This window comes from Aquarana catesbeiana, linkage group LG03, assembly GCF_042186555.1.
Source record: "Aquarana catesbeiana isolate 2022-GZ linkage group LG03, ASM4218655v1, whole genome shotgun sequence".
In the NCBI taxonomy this organism is placed as follows: domain Eukaryota; kingdom Metazoa; phylum Chordata; class Amphibia; order Anura; family Ranidae; genus Aquarana; species Aquarana catesbeiana.
The window spans coordinates 737,966,025-737,989,293 of NC_133326.1; the positions used below are offsets into that span (position 1 = coordinate 737,966,025).

The window sequence follows — 23,269 nt, forward strand, 5'->3', positions numbered from 1 at the left end:
GGCCCCTCGGAGCACATCTTAAACCTGAAATAGAGAGATATAGGCTCATCCCTAGGACTTTCGCGAATTGGCTGCAGGCCTTTGCGATTATGGCAAGTGTGATTGGGGAAAAGAACCCGGAACACTGCTCGGCACTGTTCTGTTATTTGGACGCCGTGGGAGAGGCATACAGAGTCTACGGGGGAACAGCGTGGCTCCGGTACGATGAGCAGTTTAGGCAGCGGAGGGCTATCCGCCCGTCCTTGAGGTGGGATCATAAGGACATCAGTTTGTGAATGCGCCTTATGACGTCGGCGAGGCCCGCAAGTCAGTTTTTTCAAGGGGGGGCAGTGGCTCATCCAACCCCGGACAATCGGCCGCAAAAAAAAAAAGGGGTGTGTTGGCAATTCAATGAGGGTGTCTGCAGATTTGGGGGGTCTTGCAAATACAAGCACGAATGTTCAGTTTGTGGGGGAGGACACCCTGGGTCCCGTTGTTTTAAACAGGGTAAAAGCCGTACCGGGGAGTCTGTTACTAAGGGGGACAACACCGGTGATAGTGGCAAAGATGCAACCTTTCCTCGATAGGTACCCTGATAGGGAGGCAGCGCGGTTGTTGGGCCTAGGTTTTTTGGAAGGGTTTAGAATTCCGTCACGTCTGGTCAATACTCCCCCCTTGTCACGCAATTTGCGGTCAGCCTTACAACACGCGGACGTGGTTTCGGAGAAACTACGGAAGGAGGTTGTGTTGGGCCGCATGGGCGGTCCTTTTCCTTTTGTGCCAATACAGGATCTGGTGGCGTCGCCGTTGGGGGTGGTGCCGAAAAAAGAGCCCAATATGTTCAGGCTCATTCACCATTTGTCATTCCCAAAAGGGGGTTCGGTGAATGATGCTATTGACCCGGAAGTATGCGCGGTTTCCTATACGTCTTTTGACGCCGCAGTATTTTGGGTTAGGAAGTATGGGCAGGGGGCGCTGATGGCGAAAGCTAACATTGAGTCGGCTTTTCGTTTGCTCCCGGTTCACCCGGACAGTTTTCGTTTGTTGGGTTGCTTTTGGCAGGAGGAATATTATGTGGATCGCTGCCTGCCCATGGGGTGTTCCATATCCTGTGCACTGTTTGAAAAGTTCAGTTCTTTCATTGAGTGGGTGGTATGAGACGTCGCGGGAGTGAATTCCATCATCCATTATCTGGATGATTTTCTCTGCGTGGGCCCACCTGCATCCGAAGTTTGTGCGGTCTTGTGGGCATCGCTGGAGCATATTGCTGACAAATTTGGCATTCCTTTGGCACCGGATAAGACGGAAGGTCCTAGGACAATGTTGAGTTTTCTAGGCATAGTTTTAGACTCAGATGCCATGGAATGCAGGCTGCCGGAGGACAAGTTGGAGGCATTGAAGGCAGAGATTCGGGGGATCTTGGGACTTCGCAAAGTACAGCTGCGAACCTTACAATCGTTATTAGGTAAGCTAAATTTTGCGTGTTGCATATTGCCCATGGGGCGGGTATTCTGCAGGTGGCTGTCTGCGAGTACTGCGGGGGTTACGTCTCCCAAGCACTATGTGCGCTTGGTGAAGGCACATAGGGAGGACCTGACAGTATGGCACACATTCCTGGCTAATTTTAACGGCAGGGCTCTGTGGATGTCTGGTCCAGTTAGCAATTTCGATCTGGAGCTGTACACGGATGCGGCGGGCTCTGTGGGCTTTGGAGCTTTTTTCCAAGGTAAGTGGAGTGCGGGGCCTTGGCTGCAGGCGTGGAAGGATGCTGGGCTCCTAAAAAATATGTTACTGCTGGAGTTGTTCCCTGTGGTTTTAGCGGTGGAATTGTGGGGGGAATCTCTCCAAAATTTAAAAGTGAGGTTTCACGGGGACAATTTGGGGGTAGTTCAAGTGATTAACAAAATGTCTGCCGCATCGCCGCCAGTAATTAGGTTTCTCAGGCACCTAGTTCTACGTTGCCTACAGTTGAACGTGTTTATTTATGCTGTTCACCTCCCTGGGGTGGAAAATGTCATTGCTGATGCGTTGTCTCGCTTTCAGTGGGACAGGTTTCGGGAATTGGCACCAGGGGCGGAACAGAGCGGGGTCCCTTGTCCTGAGTGGCTGTGGAGAATTGCCTTGGAAGAGTAGCTGGCTGGATCAGGCGATCGGTGAGCGACGCGACGTGGTCAGCTTACCACAGGGTATGGCAGGAATGGATGTCCATGGTAAAACAGGTAGCGGATGGACAGGAGGAAGGGAATCTCAGGTTGTTGGTTTTATATTTTGTCTCTCAAAAATTGGAGGACAGGGTTTCAGTGTCAGGGCTAGAGAAAAAACTGGCAGGGTTGGCGTTTTGGTTTAAATTTCACGGTTTACCCGACTTCACTAAGGATTTCTGGGTTAGACAGGCACTAAAGGGTTACCGGCGAGGCGGCCTGTGTCGTTTGAGCTGTTAGGTAAGTTACTGGTACAGTTGGGACTGGCCTGTTCCTCGGAGTATGAGGTTGTTCTGTTTAAGGCGGCATTCGTATTGGCATTTTTCTGGGCGTTTAGGATTAGTGAACTAGTTAGCCCCTCTAAGACGGTATCAGGGGGGATAGGGGTGCAGGACATCAGATGTGGAGTGGATAAGCTATTCATACTGGTTAAAAAATCAAAAACGGATCAGCGGGGTAAGGGGAAGATGGTGCAGGTGTTTTCGCTGCCGGGCTCTCTCTTATGCCCAGTAAAATTGGTGAGGGATTTCCTCGCGGTACGCCCAGACGTGGCAGGTTCTTTTTTGGTGCATCGGGATGGGCTGTCGCTATCTCGTTTTCAATTCATTGCAATTTTTAAGAAATGTTTGGGGGCTTTGGGTCTAGGGGAGCAAAAGTTTTCATCTCATTCCTTTCGGATTGGGGCGGCTACTGAAGCAGTTCGTTGGGGACTAGACGAGGAGGCGGTGAAAAGAATTGGGAGATGGGAATCTAAAAGGTTTCAATCTTATGCTCGCCCTCATTTACTGAATGTATAAAAAAATAAAACATAAAAAAAAAAAAGGGGAGGGCAGGGTTTTTTTACTTGATTAAGGTTTTTGGTTTCTAAGATTGTTGATGACAATTGTATATATGTGTGATTCATTGATGTGCTGGGTATTTTTGTTTGTTTTCTTTTTCAGGTAGACCACAGTGCCGGGTATGGATAGTGGGCCACTCATATGTGTGTTGGGGGGCAAGGAGAGGAGACGCAAGGCTGGATGGGAGACAATTAGGTTTTTCCAGACAGGAGGCCTGCCTCCGGTGGTTGGGGGTCCCGGGCATGCTGTGGGGTAGAACAGTGTCAGAAGTGCGAAAATTTGCACGGTTGGATTGTCCTCCGGACGTGTTGGTCCTCCACGTGGGTGGAAATGACTTAGGATCTAAGTCAATGTTGGATTTGGTGCAGGACATCAAATTTGATTTTTGGCAACTCAGAATGGCCTTTCCACATATGATTATTGTATGGTCGGACATTGTGGCTCGTACCACCTGGAGGTTAGCGAGGTCTGTGGATATCGACCGGGCCAGGAAGAAGGTGAACAAGGATGTGAGTGGGTTTGTGGTCAGGAATGGCGGGATTGCAGTCAGACACCTTGAGTTGGAAGTTGACACGTGGAGGTATTTGAGGAGGGATGGGGTACACCTGAATGATGTAGGGATTGACCTGTGGGCCTTGGGTTTGCAGGACGGAATCCAGCGAGCTTTGAGGGTTTGGCAGGGCACACAAGGGTAAGGTTTTCCCCTGGTGTGTGCTGTGGCGTGGTGTTGGACTTTGCAAGTAAAGGATTAAACCACAGATACGAAGAGTTGGGACCCATCAGTAGTATGAGGCCCGTTTGTTGATATTCCAGTTAACAGGGGTTTTAGCTGGAATTTTAGTTATTGGTGCACTGAGGTCAATTGTTTGTTGTCTCCGAGCTAGCATGTCAGCTGGAGGTCTACTGTTTAGTTAAGGTACCGCAGTGCCGGATTGGATCAAGTTGCAAGTTTAGTGGGTTTTCCCTGCAAAGACCAACGGGAGTATCTAACAGATGGGGGTGGTGTATTTCAGGTGTGTTTTTTCTCCATACAGTTATATATTTTTATGAGAATTCTATTTTGTTGATTATTATGGTTATTAATAAAAGGAATTGGCTGCTACGGCCAATTATTTACTCCAGATTGGTGTGGTCTCATTTTCTGGGGGGGAAAGAAGGTGAAGGGTTGTAGCATTTTATGGCTTGGGGGTTATGAAGGTAAAGGGTATTATGGACACATATGTTATACAATAGTCAAGAAAGCCCGGAGCAAAAGTAATAAAATGCAATGGGCGCAGGGCAGGCATGACAGTGTTAACAGGGATAGCATAATAAGGAAAGTTGTTGTAAAAGAGGCTGGGATTGGTTGGATGGAAGGAAGAGGTGGAGCAGAGTTAGTTTGCAAGGGGAGGGATCCCTCCCCAGCTCAGTTTGCGAGGCGGAACGAGCTTCCCACCCTCCCTCCCTTGAAGTGGGTAAGTATATTGTCAAGTTTTTATTTAACAGGTCCATCCTGGCAGTGCATGGATGTTGTGGCAGCGGTGTGGTGTTGGACTTTGCAGGTGAAGGTTTAAACCACAGATACGAAGAGTTGGGACCCATCAGTAGTATGAGGCCCGTTTGTTTATATTCCAGTTAACAGGGGTTTTAGCTGGAATTTTAGTTATTGGTGCACTGCAGTCAATTGTTTGTTGTCTCCGAGCTAGCATGTCAGCTGGAGGCCTATTGTTTAGTTAAGGTACTGCAGTGCCGGATTGGATCAAGTTGCAAGTCTAGTGGGTTTTCCCTGCAAAGACCAACGGGAGTATCTAACAGATGGGGGTGGTGTATTTCAGGTGTGTTTTTCCTCCATACAATTATATATTTTTATGAGAATTCTATTTTGTTGATTATTATGGTTATTAATAAAAGGAATTGGCTGCTACGGCCAAATATTTACTTCAGATTGGTGTGGTCTCATTTTCTGGGGGGGAAAGAAGGTGAAGGTTCATAGCATTTTATGGCTTGGGGGTTATGAAGGTAAAGGGTATTATGGACACATATGTTATACAATAGTCATGGTTTTAGCATGATACTCAAATGACAGTTGGATATTTCTGTCATTGTTATTCAGTCATTGAAAAAAAAATGGATTAAAATTTCCACATCCCCAGCCCATATCACTATCAGATCATCAATATACCTTTTATATAATACAAGTTTAGGTGGAGGATCCCTGAAAACAAATTCCTCTTCCCACTTTGCCATAAAAAGATTGGCAATGCTGGGAGCGAACTTCACACCCATCGAAATGCCCTTAATTTGTTTATAATAATCCGAATTATGCCAAACATAGCTGTGATGTATACCATATTCTAAACATTTAAGGATATAGGATTTTTGTTTGGACGCCAATTCACTAAAGCTATCCAGGGTTGATTGTAAAGCTCCATTGTGGTTAATGATCGTATAAAATGATGATATATCGGCTGTTGCCAAAAGTAGTTGTTCATTTCCCACTTCAATTTCATTCAAAGTTTGTATAAGAAGCTTGGTGTCTCTAAGATATGGGCGGGTCTTGGGTACCAACGGCTGCAGGAAATAGTCAATATTCTCTCCCAGTCGTACATTCACTGATTGTATTACATTAACAACAGGTCTACCCGGTGGGTGTAATGGATCCTTATGTCATTTTCGTATAGTATAAATAACCGGAACTCTGCAAGTATTGGGTAATAAGTATCTGGACTCTATTTCATTTAGAATGTTCTTTTTTAAACCTCTCTGAATCAGACCCTCCAGCTTTTTTTGTACTTCCTGGTTGGATTTCCTGTTAATTTTAGGTAGGTATTTGAATCATTCCGTTGTCCCAACAATTCGTTATTATAGAATTATTTTGAGAGGACTACAATGCCCCGCCCTTATCAGCCGGTCTTATCACTAAAGTATTTCTTTTATTAGGTCTCCCCTTACTCATTAATTCCAGCTTGTTCAGAAATATTTCGGGATATTAAGTTTTCTTGTGTATCTCTGTATATCTATGTAAGTATCAAATATGTTCAGATTGCGTTTTGGAGCAAATTTCAGCCCTTTATCCAATACTTTCATTTCATTCCTAGTCAGTTCAACCCCACTTATATTGAACACTCCTTCACCTATTATTCTCTTTTTCTTTTGGACCTTCCATCCTGCTCTGCTGCCCCTCTTGGATTTGGACTTCTTCTCTGATCTCCCATCCTTTCCTGCCGAGGTGGGGATCTTTCTTACCTCCATTGATCTAAAAAAGGCAGAGGAGTCTCTTCTTCATCTGTTATATGTTGGCAATGGGCTCCTTCTTGGGTCATCATAATAATTATAGTGATTTCCATGATTGTGGTATTGTGGATTCCTTGGCTTATTCCAATTCCTATTGTTCTGCCAATTTTTGTTTCCATTGTGATTCCCATAATAATTCTCATAATTGTTTCCATTGTTGTTCCCATAGTTGTTACAATATTATGCCAGTGTGGTCTTCTTGGAGACTTGAACCAGGGTTTTTGGTTGCCCTTATTCCCCACCAAGGTCTGAGGGTCCTAGGTACCTGCTGTTACCCCTTATTTCTTGTCTAGGAGGTGCCTCTGATCCCTATGTGGAGAGGTTAGCCTCACCTCTCTTTCTGGTGTAGTGTTGGCTGATGCATGGCTCCCTCCTCGCAATTGGAGTTGCCATTTAAACACCTGATCCTGTTTATAATCAATGGTGCCTCTAAGATATTTTTTCTTTTTCCTTTGTTTGACTTCTAATGCCGCGTACACACGAGTGGACTTTATAGCAGACTTGGTCCACCGGACAATCTGATCGTGTGTAGGCTCCCACAGACTTTTTCCCCAAAAGTCCGAATGACCTAGAAATTAAACATGTTTCAAATCTTTCCTTCGTAACTCCACTGGACTCAGTTCCTGACGGAAAGCACGTTCACCTGTATCCTGGTCCTACGGACCAGATACGACGCAAGGGCAGGGTACTGTATCTCGCTGCAATAGGAAAAACAAATGTTCCTATTGCGGTGAGCGTGGGGCATACCGGGCCCTTAGGTCTGGTATGGATTTTAAGGGGAACTCTCTACGCCGAAAAAAATGGCGTGGGGTCCCCCCACAGTCCATACCAGACCCCAATCCGAGCATGCAGCCCGGCCGCTCAGGAAAGAGGGTTGGGGACAAGCGAGCGCCCCCCCTCCTGAACCATACCAGGCCGCATGCCCTCAACATGGGGGGTGGGTGCTTTGGGGGAGGGGGGTGCCCTGCAGCCCCCCACCCCAAAGCACCTTGTCCCCATGTCGATGAGGACAAGGGCCTCTTCCCGACAACCTTTGCTGTTGGTTGTCGGGGTCTGCGGGCGGGGGGCTTATCGGAATGCGGCAGCCCCCTTTAATAATAGGGCCCCCAGATCCCGGCCCCCCACCCTATGTGAATGAGTATGGGGTACATGGTACCCCTACCCATTCACCTAGGGAAAAAGTGTCAATAAAAAAACACACTACACATGTTTTTAAAGTAATTTATTAGACAGCTTCGGGGGTCTTCTTCCAACTTCGGGGGTCTCTCTGGTTCTTCTCCGCTGTCTCCGGCCTCTTCTCCCGTTGTTTGACCTCTTCTCCGCGCTCTCCAGGTCTTCTGCCGGGCTCCTGCGCTATCTTCTGCTCTTTTGCCGCTCTTTTGCTAGCAGTGGACCAGACTTCTGCCTTCTTGTCTTCTTCCCTCGTCTCTTCTTCCGATGTTGACACTACGCTCTCTCTGGCTGGAATGCTCTCGGAGTACTCCGATGTAACTTATATAGGCAGTGACACCGCTCCCTTATGCCGTCACAGTCCCTGGGCATGCTGGGACTGTGACGGCATAAGGAGCGTGGTCACCAGGTGATGACCACGCCCCCTTATGCTGTCACAGTCCCAGCATGCCCAGGGACTGTGACGGCATAAGGGGACGGGGTCACCGCCTATATAAGTCACATCGGAGCGCTCAGAGAGCATTCCAGCCAGAGAGAGCATCGTGTAAACATCGGAAGAAGAGAAGAGGGAAGAAGACAAGAAGGCAGAATGCAGAAGTCCGGGCCACCACTAGCAAAAGAGCGGCAAAAGAGCAGAAGATAGCGGACGAGCCGGAGAGCGCAGAGAAGAGGTCGAACAACGGGAGAAGAGGCCAGAGACAGCAGAGAAGAACCAGAGAGACCCCTGAAGTCGGAAGAAGACCCCCGAAGCCGGAAGAAGACCCCCGGAGCTGTCTAATAAATTACTTTAAAAACCTGTGTAGTGTGTTTTTTTATTGACACTTTTTCCATAGGTGAATGGGTAGGGGTACCATGTACCCCATACTCATTCACATAGAGTGGGGGGCCGGGATCTGGGGGCCCTCTTATTAAAGGGGGCTCCTGGATTCTGATAAGCCCCCTGCCCGCAGACCTCGACAACCAATGGCCAGGGTTGTCAAGAGGGGGCCCTTGTCCTCATCAACATGGGGACAAGGTGCTTTGGGGTGAGGGGACGGCAGGGCGCCCCCCTCCCCCAAAGCACCCACCCCCATGTTGAGAGCATGCGGCCTGGTACAGTTCAGGAGGGGGGGCTCACTCGTCCCCACCCCCTTTCCTGACCAGCCGGGCTGCGTGCTCGGATCGGGGTCTGATATGGACTGTGGGGGGACCCCACTCTGTTTTTTTGGCGTAGGGGGTTCCCCTTAAAATCTATACCAGACCTAAGGGCCTGGTATGCCCCGTGACAGGGCTCACAAGGTGCCGATAAAAGCGGCGAGATTGACTTCCTTTTCTAGTCCTGTCGTACCCGAGTCATGTTCAAAATGAATGTACTTGGCCGTGTGTGGGCAAGTCCGTTCATTTGGAAAGTCCGCCGTAACTCTGTCGAAAGTCCGTCGGGAAGACCAGCGGACCTAGTCTGCCGGAAAATCCTGTCAAGTGAAGGCAAGTCCATCTGTTCACAAAGTCTGCTGGAAGTCCGTCGGGAAGACCGTCGGACCTAGTTTCCCAGAAAGTCCGGTCGTGTGTACGCAGCATAAGTCCTTTGTTCCAGAACTCTGTTAAGTTGATTAGTAAGTGTTGTAAATTGGGTTGTATTGCTACGTGGTTCTAATTTTTCTTTATATTCCATTATTTTTTGTTTTAGTTTACTCATTTTTCTTTGTTTTCTTTGTCAGAAATTGTAAAACTTCAAGACCTTTTTCTTTTTTAAAGGTTTTCATTGAAGTTTAACCACTTGCCGACCGGCACATGCCGATATACGTCGGCACAATGGCAGCGGTGGGCAAATGGGCGTACCTGCTGTACATCCCCTTTAATTGGCGAGGCTAGCGGGTGCGCGCTCACCCACCGTGTACAGCATGACCATGCCTGCGGGACCAGCAGACTCGATGTCCGCTGGTCTCCTGGCGATTGTGTCACGGAGCCGCAGAACGGGGAAGGCATGTAAACAAGGCATTTCCCAATTCTGCCTAGTGTCATGACAGAGATCACTGCTCCCTGTCATAACTCCCTAGGACACACTTAACCCCTTTATCGCCCCCCAGTATTTAACCACTTCCCTGCCAGTGTCATTTACACAGTAATCAGTGCATTTTTATAGCACTGATCGCTGTATAAATGTCAATGGTCCCAAAAATATGTCAAAAGTGTCCGATGTGTCCATCATAATGTCACAATTATGATAAAAATCGCAGATCGCCTTGATCAGCATGATAGAGAATGCCTCACCTTGCTCACGATGCATTTTGGGCCTGCATGCAGTCTGCAGAGGCAGAGAAATGAAATTGCACAGGTTGCCTCACAAGGATAAGGTTGTGCAAAATTCTAAGCCCTATTAAGGCAGCTATTGCAGAAAGGATGCTACAAATATCCACACCACAAGCAACACCCATAATGATAGAGCATAAAGTGCTCATTGATGAAGGATGACAGATACCTTGTTAAAGACATATTTACAGTAACAGGTTCTCTAAACTTTATCCATATATGACGGCTGCTGTATGTTTGTGCACTGCACTTCCAGGGGTGAATGCTGCCCTCTAGTGTCTGGTGCAGCAAGTGCCTTTGCCTTTTTATAACTTGGTCGCCTTCAGAGATCCTATGGATGAGAAAGTGGACTTGTTCACATCAAATGCAGTCCAGTGCGTCTTTATTCTGGATCAAGAAATCATGGACAGTGTTTGTTTAACTTTGATTCCAGGTTACATAGTTCACACCAGTACAGCGCATTCTAGTACAGTCAACAAAAGTAGAATGTTGCATTGTTTTTGTATGGAACACATCTAGAAGTGACAAAACGCATTGAGAATGCATAAAAACACTCATGCAGAAACACATCTGGAACACAGAAACTGTGGTGATCTGGCCATCAGGCTTGCACAGAATCTATACAGTGACAGATTTTGCCTGCCAACCAGCAATATGTTAACTTTGATATATATTAACTTTAGATGTGGCATTACATTCAACACTGGAAGCTGCAAGATTTGGCACAGTTTCTGGAAAGATTGGAAACTGGCAACTGACATTTGGTGGATGCTTTGATAGACCTAGTACAAGCGCTGGCACACCCAGTCACTGCTATGAGAGCATTGTGGTTACACCACTGGAGGGCAGGTGGAACATCTACACAAGCCTTTAACATTTCTTATAATGGGGGTTATTGTTTGTCCAAACACTGAACAACTCAACTAAACGAATGACAGGAGAAAAAAAGTCTGGCCACAGACTAGTAAGAGGAACCCGCCATCCTTCACTCAAACCTACTAAACTTCAGCGGGTGCAGGAGGCCAAATCTTATAGGACAGGCTACAGTTTAATAGATCACAGTGGAGGTGTCTTAAAATTACTTTTAACATGAAATCAAGTCCAGAGCAAGCTACTAAGATGGCTGGAAGGTCTTTTTGAAGGTGCATCCAACCAGTCTCTTCCAGTTGGCCAGGGGGCCTGAGTGAATTTGATGATTGTAGTCTCCTTCCGGAGAGTTTGGACGACAGTCAAAGACCAGTGGGTCCAGAGGACAGGTGGGCGTACAATGGAAAATTCCAAAGCTGACCACTGAATCCATTTAATTTATCTCAGAAGAGAAGATGTTGACAAGATTTTAAATTGCTACAAGGCCATCATGCCAGTGATGCTGAAGACATGGAATCATCTGGGGGGCTTTCTCCCCAGTTTTTCTAGTACCTAAGGCATGTACTGGCCTGTTTTAGTTTTAAGGAATCAAATGTGTTCATATACGCCAATCAGTTCAAGATGGTTCATGCAGACAATCACAGTTCAGCTGGAGGACCAGTTGGTATCAATCAACCGGCCAACTCATATTTCCATGTACTGATCAATGCCGAGCACCAGAGGCATGTGAGATTTTCAGTGGCCAGATGTCATTTCCAGTTTAGGTGCTTTTTACAGAATTGGCACAGTCCCAGCAATCTTTTTGAAAGATCTTATTGGCAGTGGTGGTACCTTGGGCCAGGTGGCACATGAGGGTGTTTCAATTTTGCCTTCTTTAGCCTATGAGCTGGGCTGTCTATGGATCAGAAAATCCTTGTGCTTATACAAATTCAACAAGAACTGGAATTTTGGACATTGTCACTGTGCTTTTTATTTATTTATTTATTTTTTTGAAGCATGCCTCTCAGGCCAGGAGATAGGATGATTCTGAGTCTAATGCCGCGTACACACGAGCGGACTTTACGGCAGACTTTGCCCGGTGGATGGGATTTCGTCGGACAATTCGATCGTGTGTGGGCTCCAGCAGACTTTGTTTTCTCAAAAGTTGGACGGACTTAGATTTGAAACATGTTTCAAATCTATCTGACGGACTCGAGTCGAAAAGTCCGCTCCTCTGTATGCTAGTTCGACAGACAAAAAGCCATGCTAGGGCAGCTATTGGCTACTGGCTATGAACTTCCTTATTTTAGTCCGGTCGTACGTCATCATGTACGAATTCAACGGACTTTGGTTGATTGTGTGTAGCCAAATCCGTTCATTCAGAAAGTCAGTCGTGAAGTCCATCGAAAAGTCTGCCGGGCAAAGTCTGCCGTAAAGTCTGCTCGTGTGTACGCGGGGAGTCCAAGATCTGAAGAAACAAGTGCAAGTCCATTAGATAGCGGTGAAGCACAGACTCCCCAAGTATCTTGAATGGAAGGAAGTTTTTTCTAGCATTGCAAGCCTTTCAGGATCTTTGAGGGGGCCCTAGTAAGGTTGACAACAAGACAGTAGTAACCTACATTGCCTGACAAGGAGACACCAAGTCTTTTCTTGTTACATCTTGCAAAGAAACCTTTTGTGGGCAGAAAACTACTTATGCCCTGTACACACGGTCGGATTTTCCGACAGAAAATGTGTGATAAGACCTTGTTGTCGGAAATTCCGACCGTGTGTGGGCTCCATCACACATTTTCCATCGGATTTTCCGACACACAAAGTTTGAGAGCAGGATATAAAATTTTCTGACAACAAAATTCGTTGTCGGAAATTCCGATCGTGTGTACACAAATCCGACGCACAAAGTGCCACGCATGCTCAGAATAAATAAAGAGATGAAAGCTATTGGCTACTGCCCTGTTTATAGTCCCGACGTACGTGTTTTACGTCACCGCGTTCAGAATGATCGGATTTTCCGCCAACTTTGTGTGACCATGTGTATGCAAGACAAGTTTGAGCCAACATCCGTCGGAAAAAATCCATGGATTTTGTTGTCGGAATGTCCGATCAATGTCCGGCCGTGTGTACGGGGCATTAGTCAGTTAAAATTGGTCTTCTTGCCAGGGAACAAAATCAATTGGCTCGGTTATGTCAATTTTGGCCCTATGGGGCATTCCAGCAGTAGTTCTCAGGGAGACTTCACTGAACATGCAGCTTCTGATAGTTGCAACAGGATACCAATGAAAAGACTCTGTTATACAATATGCAGGGTGCCATGGAATTTTGTTTAATTTTTGTCTCTGATCAAGTGAATTCTTCTATGGCAAGGTCAGTAACGGCACTCCAATGCAATTGGACTACTTTTAATAGCCTGGCTATGGAATAGGCTACACTAGAGGTGCAGGGATTCTCATCTGATGCTGTTCAGATCCTGGTGACCAGAAGATCATCCATGAATGCTACACAGGAGGGGATATGTAAGAAGTTTGTTTTGTTTGCTCAGCAAAGCTTTCTCTCCTGTGTTCCTTGCCTCTAGCCAATATCCTTGACATTTTTCAGTCAGCGCTAGAGGTTGGTCTGGCATACAACGCCATTTAAGGGATCTCTACTTAATTTTTCACAGACTGCAGATGAGTGCAAAGCCAGTGACCAGATGCTTCTTCCAGATAACAATCTACTGTATATATGACCTTGAGGGAAATCCTTGTTCCTTCTGTGGAACTTAGGCTTGGATCTGAGAGCACTCTTTGTTCCAACAGGGTTCATTTCCATTGGAGTACTGCATGGTAAAACTAGTTCTCCTGACAACAACTACGTCAGACAGAAGGATGTTGAAGATTGCAACACTTTCCAGCTAGAGCGCTTTGGTAATCTTTTTTTTTTTTCTTTCTTTTTACCAGAAATAGGGATACCACGTCTATCCCCAAAGTTCAATTTTAAAGTGGTATCCATTTCCATTTTTCAGGAAATCTGGGAAGTAGGGAAACTTGGTCAAAGGAGGAAAGTGTAAAAAAAAAAAAAAATCCTTTCATTTAGCCATCAGGCCCTTAAAATCATCCACTCTTGGATTGCCAGGATGATTAAACTGGCATGCAGGAAGTACGCTTTTCTGCTCTGAAATAATTGCAAGCCTATTTGACTAGAGGGGTGGCAGCCTTTGAGGCAATTATGCCAGGATTGCTTGGAGGATATAGGTAAGGGCTAGCTTGAAGGTCGGTTGCAGCCTTCATTCAATCTTACAAACTAAATATGTGACCAGCAAGTTTGGGACCAGAGAGATCAATTCCTTCTGGTTTTAGCATCTTTTCTTTGGATGTTAGTGTCTCTCTTAATTGATCTCTCCCACCCTAATATTAAGCTTTGGTATATCGCATTATGTGCTGATGGGAGGATGGGCCAGGAAAACTGAAAATTGTTATCAAATACTTACCGTAATTTTCCTTTCCTGGCCCATCTGCACGTCAGCACAGGACTCCCTCCCTAGGGGCTTGTCGCAGGCTAAGTTATCGAACTGTCTTAGTTGGGGAGGAGCTGCCTTTTATTCAGCTATACAGGTGGTAATGTGGGGCTCCAGAGGAGATGTTAACCCGTCGTGTGCGGATGGGCCAGGAAAGGAAAATTACGGTAAGTCTTTGAATATTACCATAATGATTTATGCATATGAGCTAATACAGAAATTTGAAGAAAAGTGATAAAAGTAAGTACAAAAGAAACAAAACCTGTACCACAACCTGAGGATTGCTTGGTTACATACATGCTTGGAAAGATTGTCAGTAAAATTAGTTTTCATCTGTATAACGTGAAGTCCATGGTGTCCACTGTGATAAGAAAGAGCCTAAATTATTAGAATAGACAGCAAAGTGTTTTTCATAAGAGTATTGGACATTAACCCTTTGTACTACTTCATAGATATTAGGTGTCATAGTAGATTTCCATCTTGCAGTTCTAGTCAGACGTGCAGCTATAAGAATATGTATTATACTCAGGGGCATAACTAGAAATCACAAGGCCCCATAGCAAAAAGTTGTATGCCCCCCTGCAAACAGCCCCCCCACAGCTGCCCTAGTATCAATGCAGCGTGACCTGTGCCCCATGCAGCGTGACCTGTGCCCCATGCAGCGTGACCTGTGCCCCATGCAGTGTGACTTGTGCCCCATAAAGCCTCACCTGTGTCCCATACAGCCTCACCTGTGCAGAGGAAGAGGCAAGTCTCCCGGATCAGCAGACAGCAGGATTGCCCGCTGTAATTGCCTTCATTTGAATTTCCTGTCTTCCCGGGGCTCATCGTCACATAGCCCCACCTCTTGGCCTGAGGCCTTTGATGACGTCACACATCCCGCATTGGACCGGTGTTCTGTCTGTCAAAGGCGCCGGGCCAAGAGGCGGGGCTATGTGACGTGAGTCTCGGGAACACTGGAAGTTCTAATGAAAGCTCTTACAGCGAGCAATCACACTCTTTGCTGATACGGACAGCTCACCTCTTCCTCTCCTCTCTCTTTCCCTGGCTGCGGTGTGCACAGGTCATGCTGTATGGGGCACAGCGGTGCTGTCATCCTCACCGGGTCCCATAGCGGCTGCGGGCCCCATAGCGTTTGCATGGGTTGCTATGGCGGTAGTTCCACCACTGATTATACTTCTAAATTGGGTTGGTATATTATTAATAGAGAGGTTGAGTAGGGCAAGGTGAGGGGTGGGTCTAATGAAAAAGCCAGTTAATGAAGAAATTACTTTAAAAACCTCATTCCAGAAACTGCGCACACTCTCGCAGGCCCATAGAATGCGTGTTATACTGCCTGTACCACATTGTCTCCAACATGTATTGGGTTCTAGAGGGAAGATTTCGGACAGCCTCACAGGGGTTAAATAGCTTATGTGAATTATTTTTAGCAATATTTCCCAGTGGTTGGCACAATGGGAATAGCGATAACCTGACTGGATAGCACATTGCCATATTTTAGAAGTGAAGGTAGAGCCTAGCTCCCTTTCCCAATTCGTCATATTAGATGTTTTGGTGAAAGGTCTTTTATGTGGAATAAGGGTGTAGAACCAGTTTAAGACCTTTTTCATTAAAGAACTTATGTTCTTTAATGAAATTGAAGTGGGAAATGAACAATTACTTTTGGAAACAGCCGATGTATCATCATTATATACGATCATTAACCATGACAAAGCTTTACATGCAACAAAATGGGCCCTGGAAATATTTAGTGAATTGGTCTCCAAACAAAAATCCTATATCCTTAAATGTTTAGAATATGGTATACATCACAGTTATTTTTGCCACAATTCAGATTATTATAAACAAATTAAGGACATTGCGATGGGCGTGAAGTTCGCCCCCAGCGTTGCCAATCTTTTTATGGCAAACTGGGAAGAGGAATTAGTTTTCAGGGATCCTCCACCTGAACTTGTATTATATAAAAAGTATATTGATGATCTGATAGTGATACGGACTGGGGATGTGGAAAGTTTAACCCATTTTTGTTCAACGACTGAACAACAAGGACAGAAATATCCAACTGTCATTTGAGTATCATGCTAAAAACATTCATTTTCCTGCTTTGAGGTTAGAGTTAGAGAACCATAAAATATTAACTAAAACATTCTTTAAACCTGTTGATGGTAACAGCTATATCCCAGTGGATAGTTGTCATCATGATCCTTGGCTTATAAACATACCAAAAGGGCAACTCATTAGACTTCAGAGAAATTGTAGTAAAGAAGAAGATTTCAATGTACAGGCCAAATTTATTGGGAAAAGATTTGATTTGCACAAAAGAGGATATGATGGAATCTTCATTAATGAGAGAATTGAAGAAGTCTCTATAATGGAAAGAAATTATCTCATTGAAGATAAACCAAGAAATGATAAGACCTCACATGATCTACCCATCATATTAAATTATAATGTACAATACAAACAGGTTGAAATTTTTTTTAGAAAATACTGGCCTATCTTGAGAGCGGATATACAATTACGTAAAATTTTACCTGAACAGCCCAAATTCACGTACAGGAGAGTGCCAACTTTGCGGGATATTATTTCCAAAAATGTCACAGACCCCCCAAGTTGTCCAGCAATTTAACTTTCTTTCAGGGAAAAGGTGTTTTTCTGTAAAAGGTGTTATGCCTGTAGGAACACCGACTATAATGGTAAAAAAGGTGAAAAATGTAGTACTAGTGTTACCAGAAAAGATTATACCATTAAAGACTTCATTTCATGTAGGATGGAGGGTGTGGTTTATGTCCTCCAGTGCCCTTGATCGATGCAGTATGTAGGGAGAACCAAACATCCCATGTGGAGGAGAATACGTGAGCACATTCAGAATATTCATAAAGGCTTCAGCAAACATGGGGGCTCAAGACATTTTGCACAATATCATTCGAAAGACTCTACAGTATTAAAATTTTGGGCTATTGAAAAATGTAAACCCCATTGAAGAGGGAGCAATAGGGTCATCCAATTCAGTAAAAGTGAGTCTAAATGGATCTATGAGTTAAATTAGTTCCATCCCCAAGGAATGAATATCGACTTTTCACCTCAATTGTTTCATTTCCAACTATTGTTTTTTTTTTTTATTTAATATTTACTTCAGGTATTTTTTAAAGCTAGTTGGCACTGTTTTTTACCTCTATTAATGGTTAAATTGGGTGTTTATACTTAATTGTCCCACTAGATGTCATTAGTCCCTACACAGTTTTTTTTAATGGTATCTTTATATTTATTTGAGGTATTTTTAATACTAGATGGCACTGTTTTTACCTTTATCAATGGTTAGGCTAAATTGGGTGTAGTTAGACAATTTCCCCACTAGATTTCATTAGCTTTTATACACCAACAATTATTTATGTTTTCTATTTTTAATTTAATTGCATTGTTTATTTTTTTAGTCTTGTTTCCTTTTTTGGCTTTTCGTTGTTTGTTGTTTTTTATTTTAGTGACATTTTGTGATGATAAATGTCTTATAATGAATTGCGGTTCACCCTAATATTTAGCACCATTTTTTTTAAATAAATCTGTGAGATGTAATGTACATCTTTGACCACTGGGGGCTGTTTTTTGTATTTCCACCAGTGGCTGTGACGACGCGTGATTCCTGGGATACTATTTATAAGTTTCCATAATAACCTATGGGCTTTATAAGCCCAATGTCTGTCACCTGTCTCCTATCCTTGAAAAAGTCCTGTGACCAGTGACGTAACGCATAGGAGGAGTCAGTGACATCACAGCTGAGACAGGAAGTAGAGATTCTATCAATACTGCTTGCTTTTAACCTAGATATAAGGTATTAGGTTTTTTAAAAAAAACATTTCTTCTATGAAATGACTACACTAGGGAGTTCTTATTTGTCTTGTATGGCCTGTGAATGGAGGAGAGGAGGAGATCTAATCCAGTATAGCGGATATTTATCCCCGACTACTGAGCCATATACCACATCCCTGGGTTCATGTTATAAGGAGAAGAGAGGAGAGTGGAATGTGAACTGCCATAAAGGATCTGTATACCAAAGTTCCATTAGACCTGTTGGGGTCTTTGTTTAACCACTTCAGCCCCAGAAGATTTGGCTGCTCAATGACCAGGCCATTTTTTGTGATTTGGCACTGCGCCAATTTAACTGACAATTGCGCGGTTGTGCGCCTTTGTACCCCAAAAAAAAAGATGTCCTTTTTTTCCCCACAAATAGAGCTTTCATTTGGTGGTATTTGATCATCTCTGCGGTTTTTATTTGTTGCGCTATAAACAAAAAAAGAGCGACAATTTGGAAAAAACACAATATTTTGTACTTTTTGCTGTAATAAATATCCCCAATTGTTTTTAAAAAAGCTATTTTTTAATTTCAGTTTAGGCTGATATGCATTCTTCTACATATTATTGGTATTAAAAATCACAAAAAGCGTATATTGATTAGTTTGCGCAAAGGTTATAGCGTCTACAAAATAGGGGATAGATTTATGCCATTTTTATTATTATTTTTTTTTTACTAGTAATGGCGGCGATCTGCGACTTTTATTGGGACTGTGATATTGCGGCTGACACATCGGACACTTTTGACACATTTTTGGGTCGACTCACAGTTATACAGCGATCAGTGCTATAAAAATGCACTCATTACTGTATATATGTCACTGGCAGGGAAGGGGTTAACACTAGGGGGTGATCAACTGGTTAACTGTTCCCTGGGTGTGTGTTCTAAATCTGGGGGGAGGGGCCTGACTATAGGAGATGACAGATCGTGGTTCCTAGCACATAGGAACTCATGATCTGTCTCTCTCTTTCCTCACAGAACTGGGATGTGTGTCACAAGCATCAGAACCCCCGTTGTGCCTGCTATCCCACTTAAAGGGACCAACATACAGTTATGACGGTTCACGGGATTGTGCCGACCTGCCCAAGTGTAATGATGGCGGCTGGTCGACAAGCGGTTAAGGTGAGCTGCTAGTAGAGCACACCCCAGGTGGATGCCTTGATGGTGGAAGCAATTGTGTTCAGAACTTTCAAGAACTGCTTTTTGCACACTTGATCTTCACAACTCATCACTTTTTGATGTACATGCCCTTTATTATTTGGGACTTATTTTATTATTATTTTTATGTAAAATCAGATGAATATCTGCTTTTGATCCAAACACTTTATCATTGTTTCACACATTATTGCATCTTATCGCAAAATACTGTATTTTCTATTTTATTTTTTTAATTGGGGATAGTCATCCATGCATATTTGTCTATTTATGCTGCATAGCTTCTTGCATTAGCACACTTTATCACTGTTTCACTTATTATCGCATATTACTTTATTTTTTATTCATGCTACATAGTTACATAGTTACATAGTAAGTGAGGTTGAAAAAAGACACAAGTCCAACCTATATGTGTGTGAGCTTATTTGTCTATTTTTGCTGCAGAGTTTGTGTTAAGAGTGTTGAGGTCACTTGCTGATAGTTGCTGCGTTTTCATGTGTATTTTTAGGGTGGTATATTATCCTTTGGTATGTATTTTGTATATTCGTTTTGGTTGGCTATGAGGGCCACAGCATCGCACAAGTACTTCATATTTAATAACTAATAACTCTCTTAGTTATTATTTTATACATTTCAGAGGTTTGTCAGGACTAATCACTTCCCTAATCTTATTTCCAGCCAAACGAAAGAAGACGACACATGGCAACAGATTCTCAGGTTAGTAGGACATCCACGTTTCATATGAAATCTCTTCTGGATGAACATTTTGTTTTTATTGTAGTCTGGATCAGTGGTGGAACTACCAGGGTCACAAAGGTTGCACTTGAGACCGGGCCCTGGCGTTCTGCCACTGTAGGGGGCCCAAGATGCAGGAAGGGGGCCCACTGCAGAACATGGGCTAAGTTTAGACTGTTGTGATCCCAAAGTTGTACAACTTGCTTGCAATTTCCTTGTGACTTGTTTGCAATTTTGTGATTTAACATTGCAGTCTATGCCACTCAAATGTCACCAAATTCATAGAAAAGTATTGCCTTTTTCCTTGTTGCGGTGACTTTAGTCACATTTAATAGGACAGCACCCATTGAAATGAATGTGTTTTAACTTGTCATGTGGCTTTGTGTTGCAAGTCACATGATAAGTCGCAGCAGTCTGAACCCGAGCTAATAAAGGGCCCCACAACAGGAACACGCGGAAAAGGATAGAGAAGGAGCTCCTGCCTCAGAGGGAAGAGCCCAAGCCTTGGAGGAAAGGGCCTGGGACTGATGGAAAGGGCCACAGCAGTCATGTTGGCTAGACATGTGCACTGACAAAAAATGTTAGTTTTTGTTTCATTTGTTTGCTTGCTTTTTTCGGAAATTTGGAATGCGGAAATCTGAACATTCAGATTTTCAATTTTCCAAATTTTCGAATTTCAAATTTTCAAATTTCAAAATCCGAATTTTGAATTTCTGAATTTTCGAAATTCTGAAATTCACAAATTTGTTAAAACAAATTCGGAACTAAACAAATTGCACATGTCTAATATTGGCTCTTCATTTTTTTTTTGCATCAGGGTCCTGAAGGTTGTAGTTACTCCTCTGGTCTGGATGGTGTGTCCATAGTTTGGATGCTTCCACAGTCCTCCTGTATTTCATGGGATATCTTCTTTTAGGGTTCCATTCTTCAGGTTTAGGGTTAGAATATAATATTTTTAAATCTGTCTTATAAATACTATGCCATATATGTATGAGAAATAAAATATTCTTCTTTCTCTCATAAAGACATCAGTAAGGAACACAGAGAGTCTGAGAAAGAGAAGTTCCAGAGGATTAAAGAATATAATTCCCGTATGGGAGTGACTGTTTATCTACAGGAAAGATTCACAAATTTAATGATGGTGATGATAAACGAACCCCAGAATAAAGAGGGAAAAGAAGAAGAAATAAGGAGTTCAGGCAGAAGACATCTACAGATCATGGAGAAAAGATCCCCAACCACAATCCAGGCCCTCTTTGACCCTGATGAATATGGGTTCAGCCGTAAGATTGTGGTGTTACAAGGATCTGCTGGGATTGGAAAAACAATGACCTCCAAGAAGATCATGCTGGACTGGGCCTCTGGGGATCTCTACCAAGACAAGTTTGATTTTGTGTTTTATCTGAGCTGTAGCGAAATCAACACCATTCCTGAAAACATAAGTCTTGTGGGACTTTTATCCAGAGCCTGCAGACTGAGGTCAGATGACCTGGTGTCTATTCTGAAGGATCCTAGAAGTCAGAGAAAACTTCTTACCATAGTTGATGGGTTTGATGAACTGAGGTGGACTCTGGAGGAGAAATCTAAGGGTTGTCTTGACATTTCTATGGAAACCCACAAAGAAATAATTCTCCAAAGCTTGCTCAGGAGACAGGTTCTCCCACAATCTTCTCTGATCATCACCACAAGGTCACTGGCCATGGAGAAACTTAACACATTCATCGATGATTCTCGCTATGTGGAAATCCAGGGATTTACAAGGGACAATCGAGAGGAATATGTCCATAAATTCTTTGGATATAAAGAAGATGCAGACAAGTTTCTCAGTATAATAAAAAACAATGAAGTTGTGTACACCATGTGTGCCGTCCCCATCACATGCTGGATTGTCTGCACTGTAATGAAACAAGAAATAAGAAAAGATTTGGATGCAATTCTGCGTCATACAACGACTTCAATTTACCTTCTCTTCTTGCGATTTTTACTAAAATATCACAGCAAGAAGGAGCTGTCTGTACACAGGAAACAAACCTGTCTGAAGAAGCTGTGTGCTCTGGCCAATCAGGGAGTTCGGAACCAACAAATCTTATTTGAGAAGAAAGATCTAGAAAGACATGGACTTTCTCTGGATGAGGTGGAGTCTGTATTTCTGAATGAGAACATCTTTGATTTGGACACCCCAACCTGCTACAGTTTCATCCACCTGAGTGTACAGGAGTTCCTTGCTGCTCTCTATTATGGGATGGATGATGGGTCAAGGTCTATGGAAGGTACTTTCCTCCCGGAGATCTGTAAAGGGAAATCACTCAATGCCTTCAGTTCAGATTCCTCACATTTATCATTATCTGTACAATTCCTGTTTGGTCTCTTAAATGAAAATCAGTTGAAGATATTCTCAGAGATCACAGGAATCACCATCTCACTCCGAGCCAAACCTGCAATCATAGAATGGGCCATGAAGAAGCAGAGACCTGCAATGATAGAATGGGCCATGAAGAAGCACAGATCTCCAATGATAGAATGGGCCATGAAGGGCATCAATAAGACTTTATGTACTCAGACCATCTTCTGTCTGTATGAGACTCAGGATGAGGACTTCATTAGGAGCGTCATGTCTGGTTGTACAGATTTGAAGCTGAGTGGCTCACGTACTGATCACTTGTGGATGAACAGGAATTTTTCCAAGCCACTGAACTATTGCTTGAAGACTTTGAAGAGAGAAAGTTTTCAGTCTTTACATTTTGTATCTCTCACTGTGGGTCCAGAGATCCAGAAACTTCTATCTCCATTCCTACACAGGAGTCAGTATGTCACGTAAGTGAGTGTGAGGATATCCTAACTGAATTCAGAGAATGGGCAGGAACCTGCATACAGTATTACGGTGATTATCAGACATGTTCTTCATCTACCACACTTGTTAGAAGTCCTGGGAACTCACACTTTCCTCAGCCCTAAGCCCTGGTTCACACTACAGTAATTTTCCAGCGACATTCTGATGACATGTAAAGTCACAGGTCAGGTGAAAACACAAAGATTTTATTGGATGTTGTCTTAATTGCTGCGATTTGAGTCACTGCAACAAAAGAAAACTCTTCCTGCACTACTTTTGGGTGATTCTTGTGCTGCACGACTCCCATAGACTTCAATGTAAAATCACCAGAAAGTCGTACATTTGTCTGAATCTTATAGACTTTTCTGCGACTTCTGAGGCTTCTTTACCCCTCACCTCTCCTCCCTGGTCATCCTTGCTGCCTAAAATCTTCCTCCCAACACATCCCAGTCACACCTGAGCGTAGCGGAAACGCACATTCCCACTTCCATTATTTGTGTATTTTTCATGTGTAAGCACACATTGTGTATAGGGAGCCCATTCACTGGAATGTTCTGCCCTACATGCAACAAACACCCCAAAGTAGATCAAGAATCTTCTCAGTCATGG

General features: G+C 43.8%; 1 protein-coding gene across 1 annotated transcript; it reads left to right on the forward strand.

The window, feature by feature from the left end:
- The first annotated feature begins 1,623 nt into the window (after positions 1-1,623).
- Positions 1,624-22,648, forward strand: LOC141134396 (NACHT, LRR and PYD domains-containing protein 3-like). The gene is made up of 3 exons (XM_073623960.1): positions 1,624-1,705; positions 13,393-13,500; positions 20,856-22,648. The coding sequence occupies exons 1-3, from the start codon at positions 1,624-1,626 to the stop codon at positions 22,646-22,648; spliced, it is 1,983 nt and encodes a 660-aa protein (XP_073480061.1).
- Positions 22,649-23,269: the final 621 nt, after the last annotated feature.

Excerpts from the sequence above, each read along its gene's own strand:
- LOC141134396 (XM_073623960.1), top strand. The coding sequence starts at position 1,624 with ATGTCTGGTCCAGTTAGCAATTTCGATCTGGAGCTGTACACGGATGCG. Across the intron at positions 1,706-13,392 it reads CTTTGGAGCTTTTTTCCAAG|GGTTCATTTCCATTGGAGTA; the intron begins GTAAGTGGAGTG and ends TTGTTCCAACAG. Across the intron at positions 13,501-20,855 it reads TTTCCAGCTAGAGCGCTTTG|ACATCAGTAAGGAACACAGA; the intron begins GTAATCTTTTTT and ends TCTCTCATAAAG.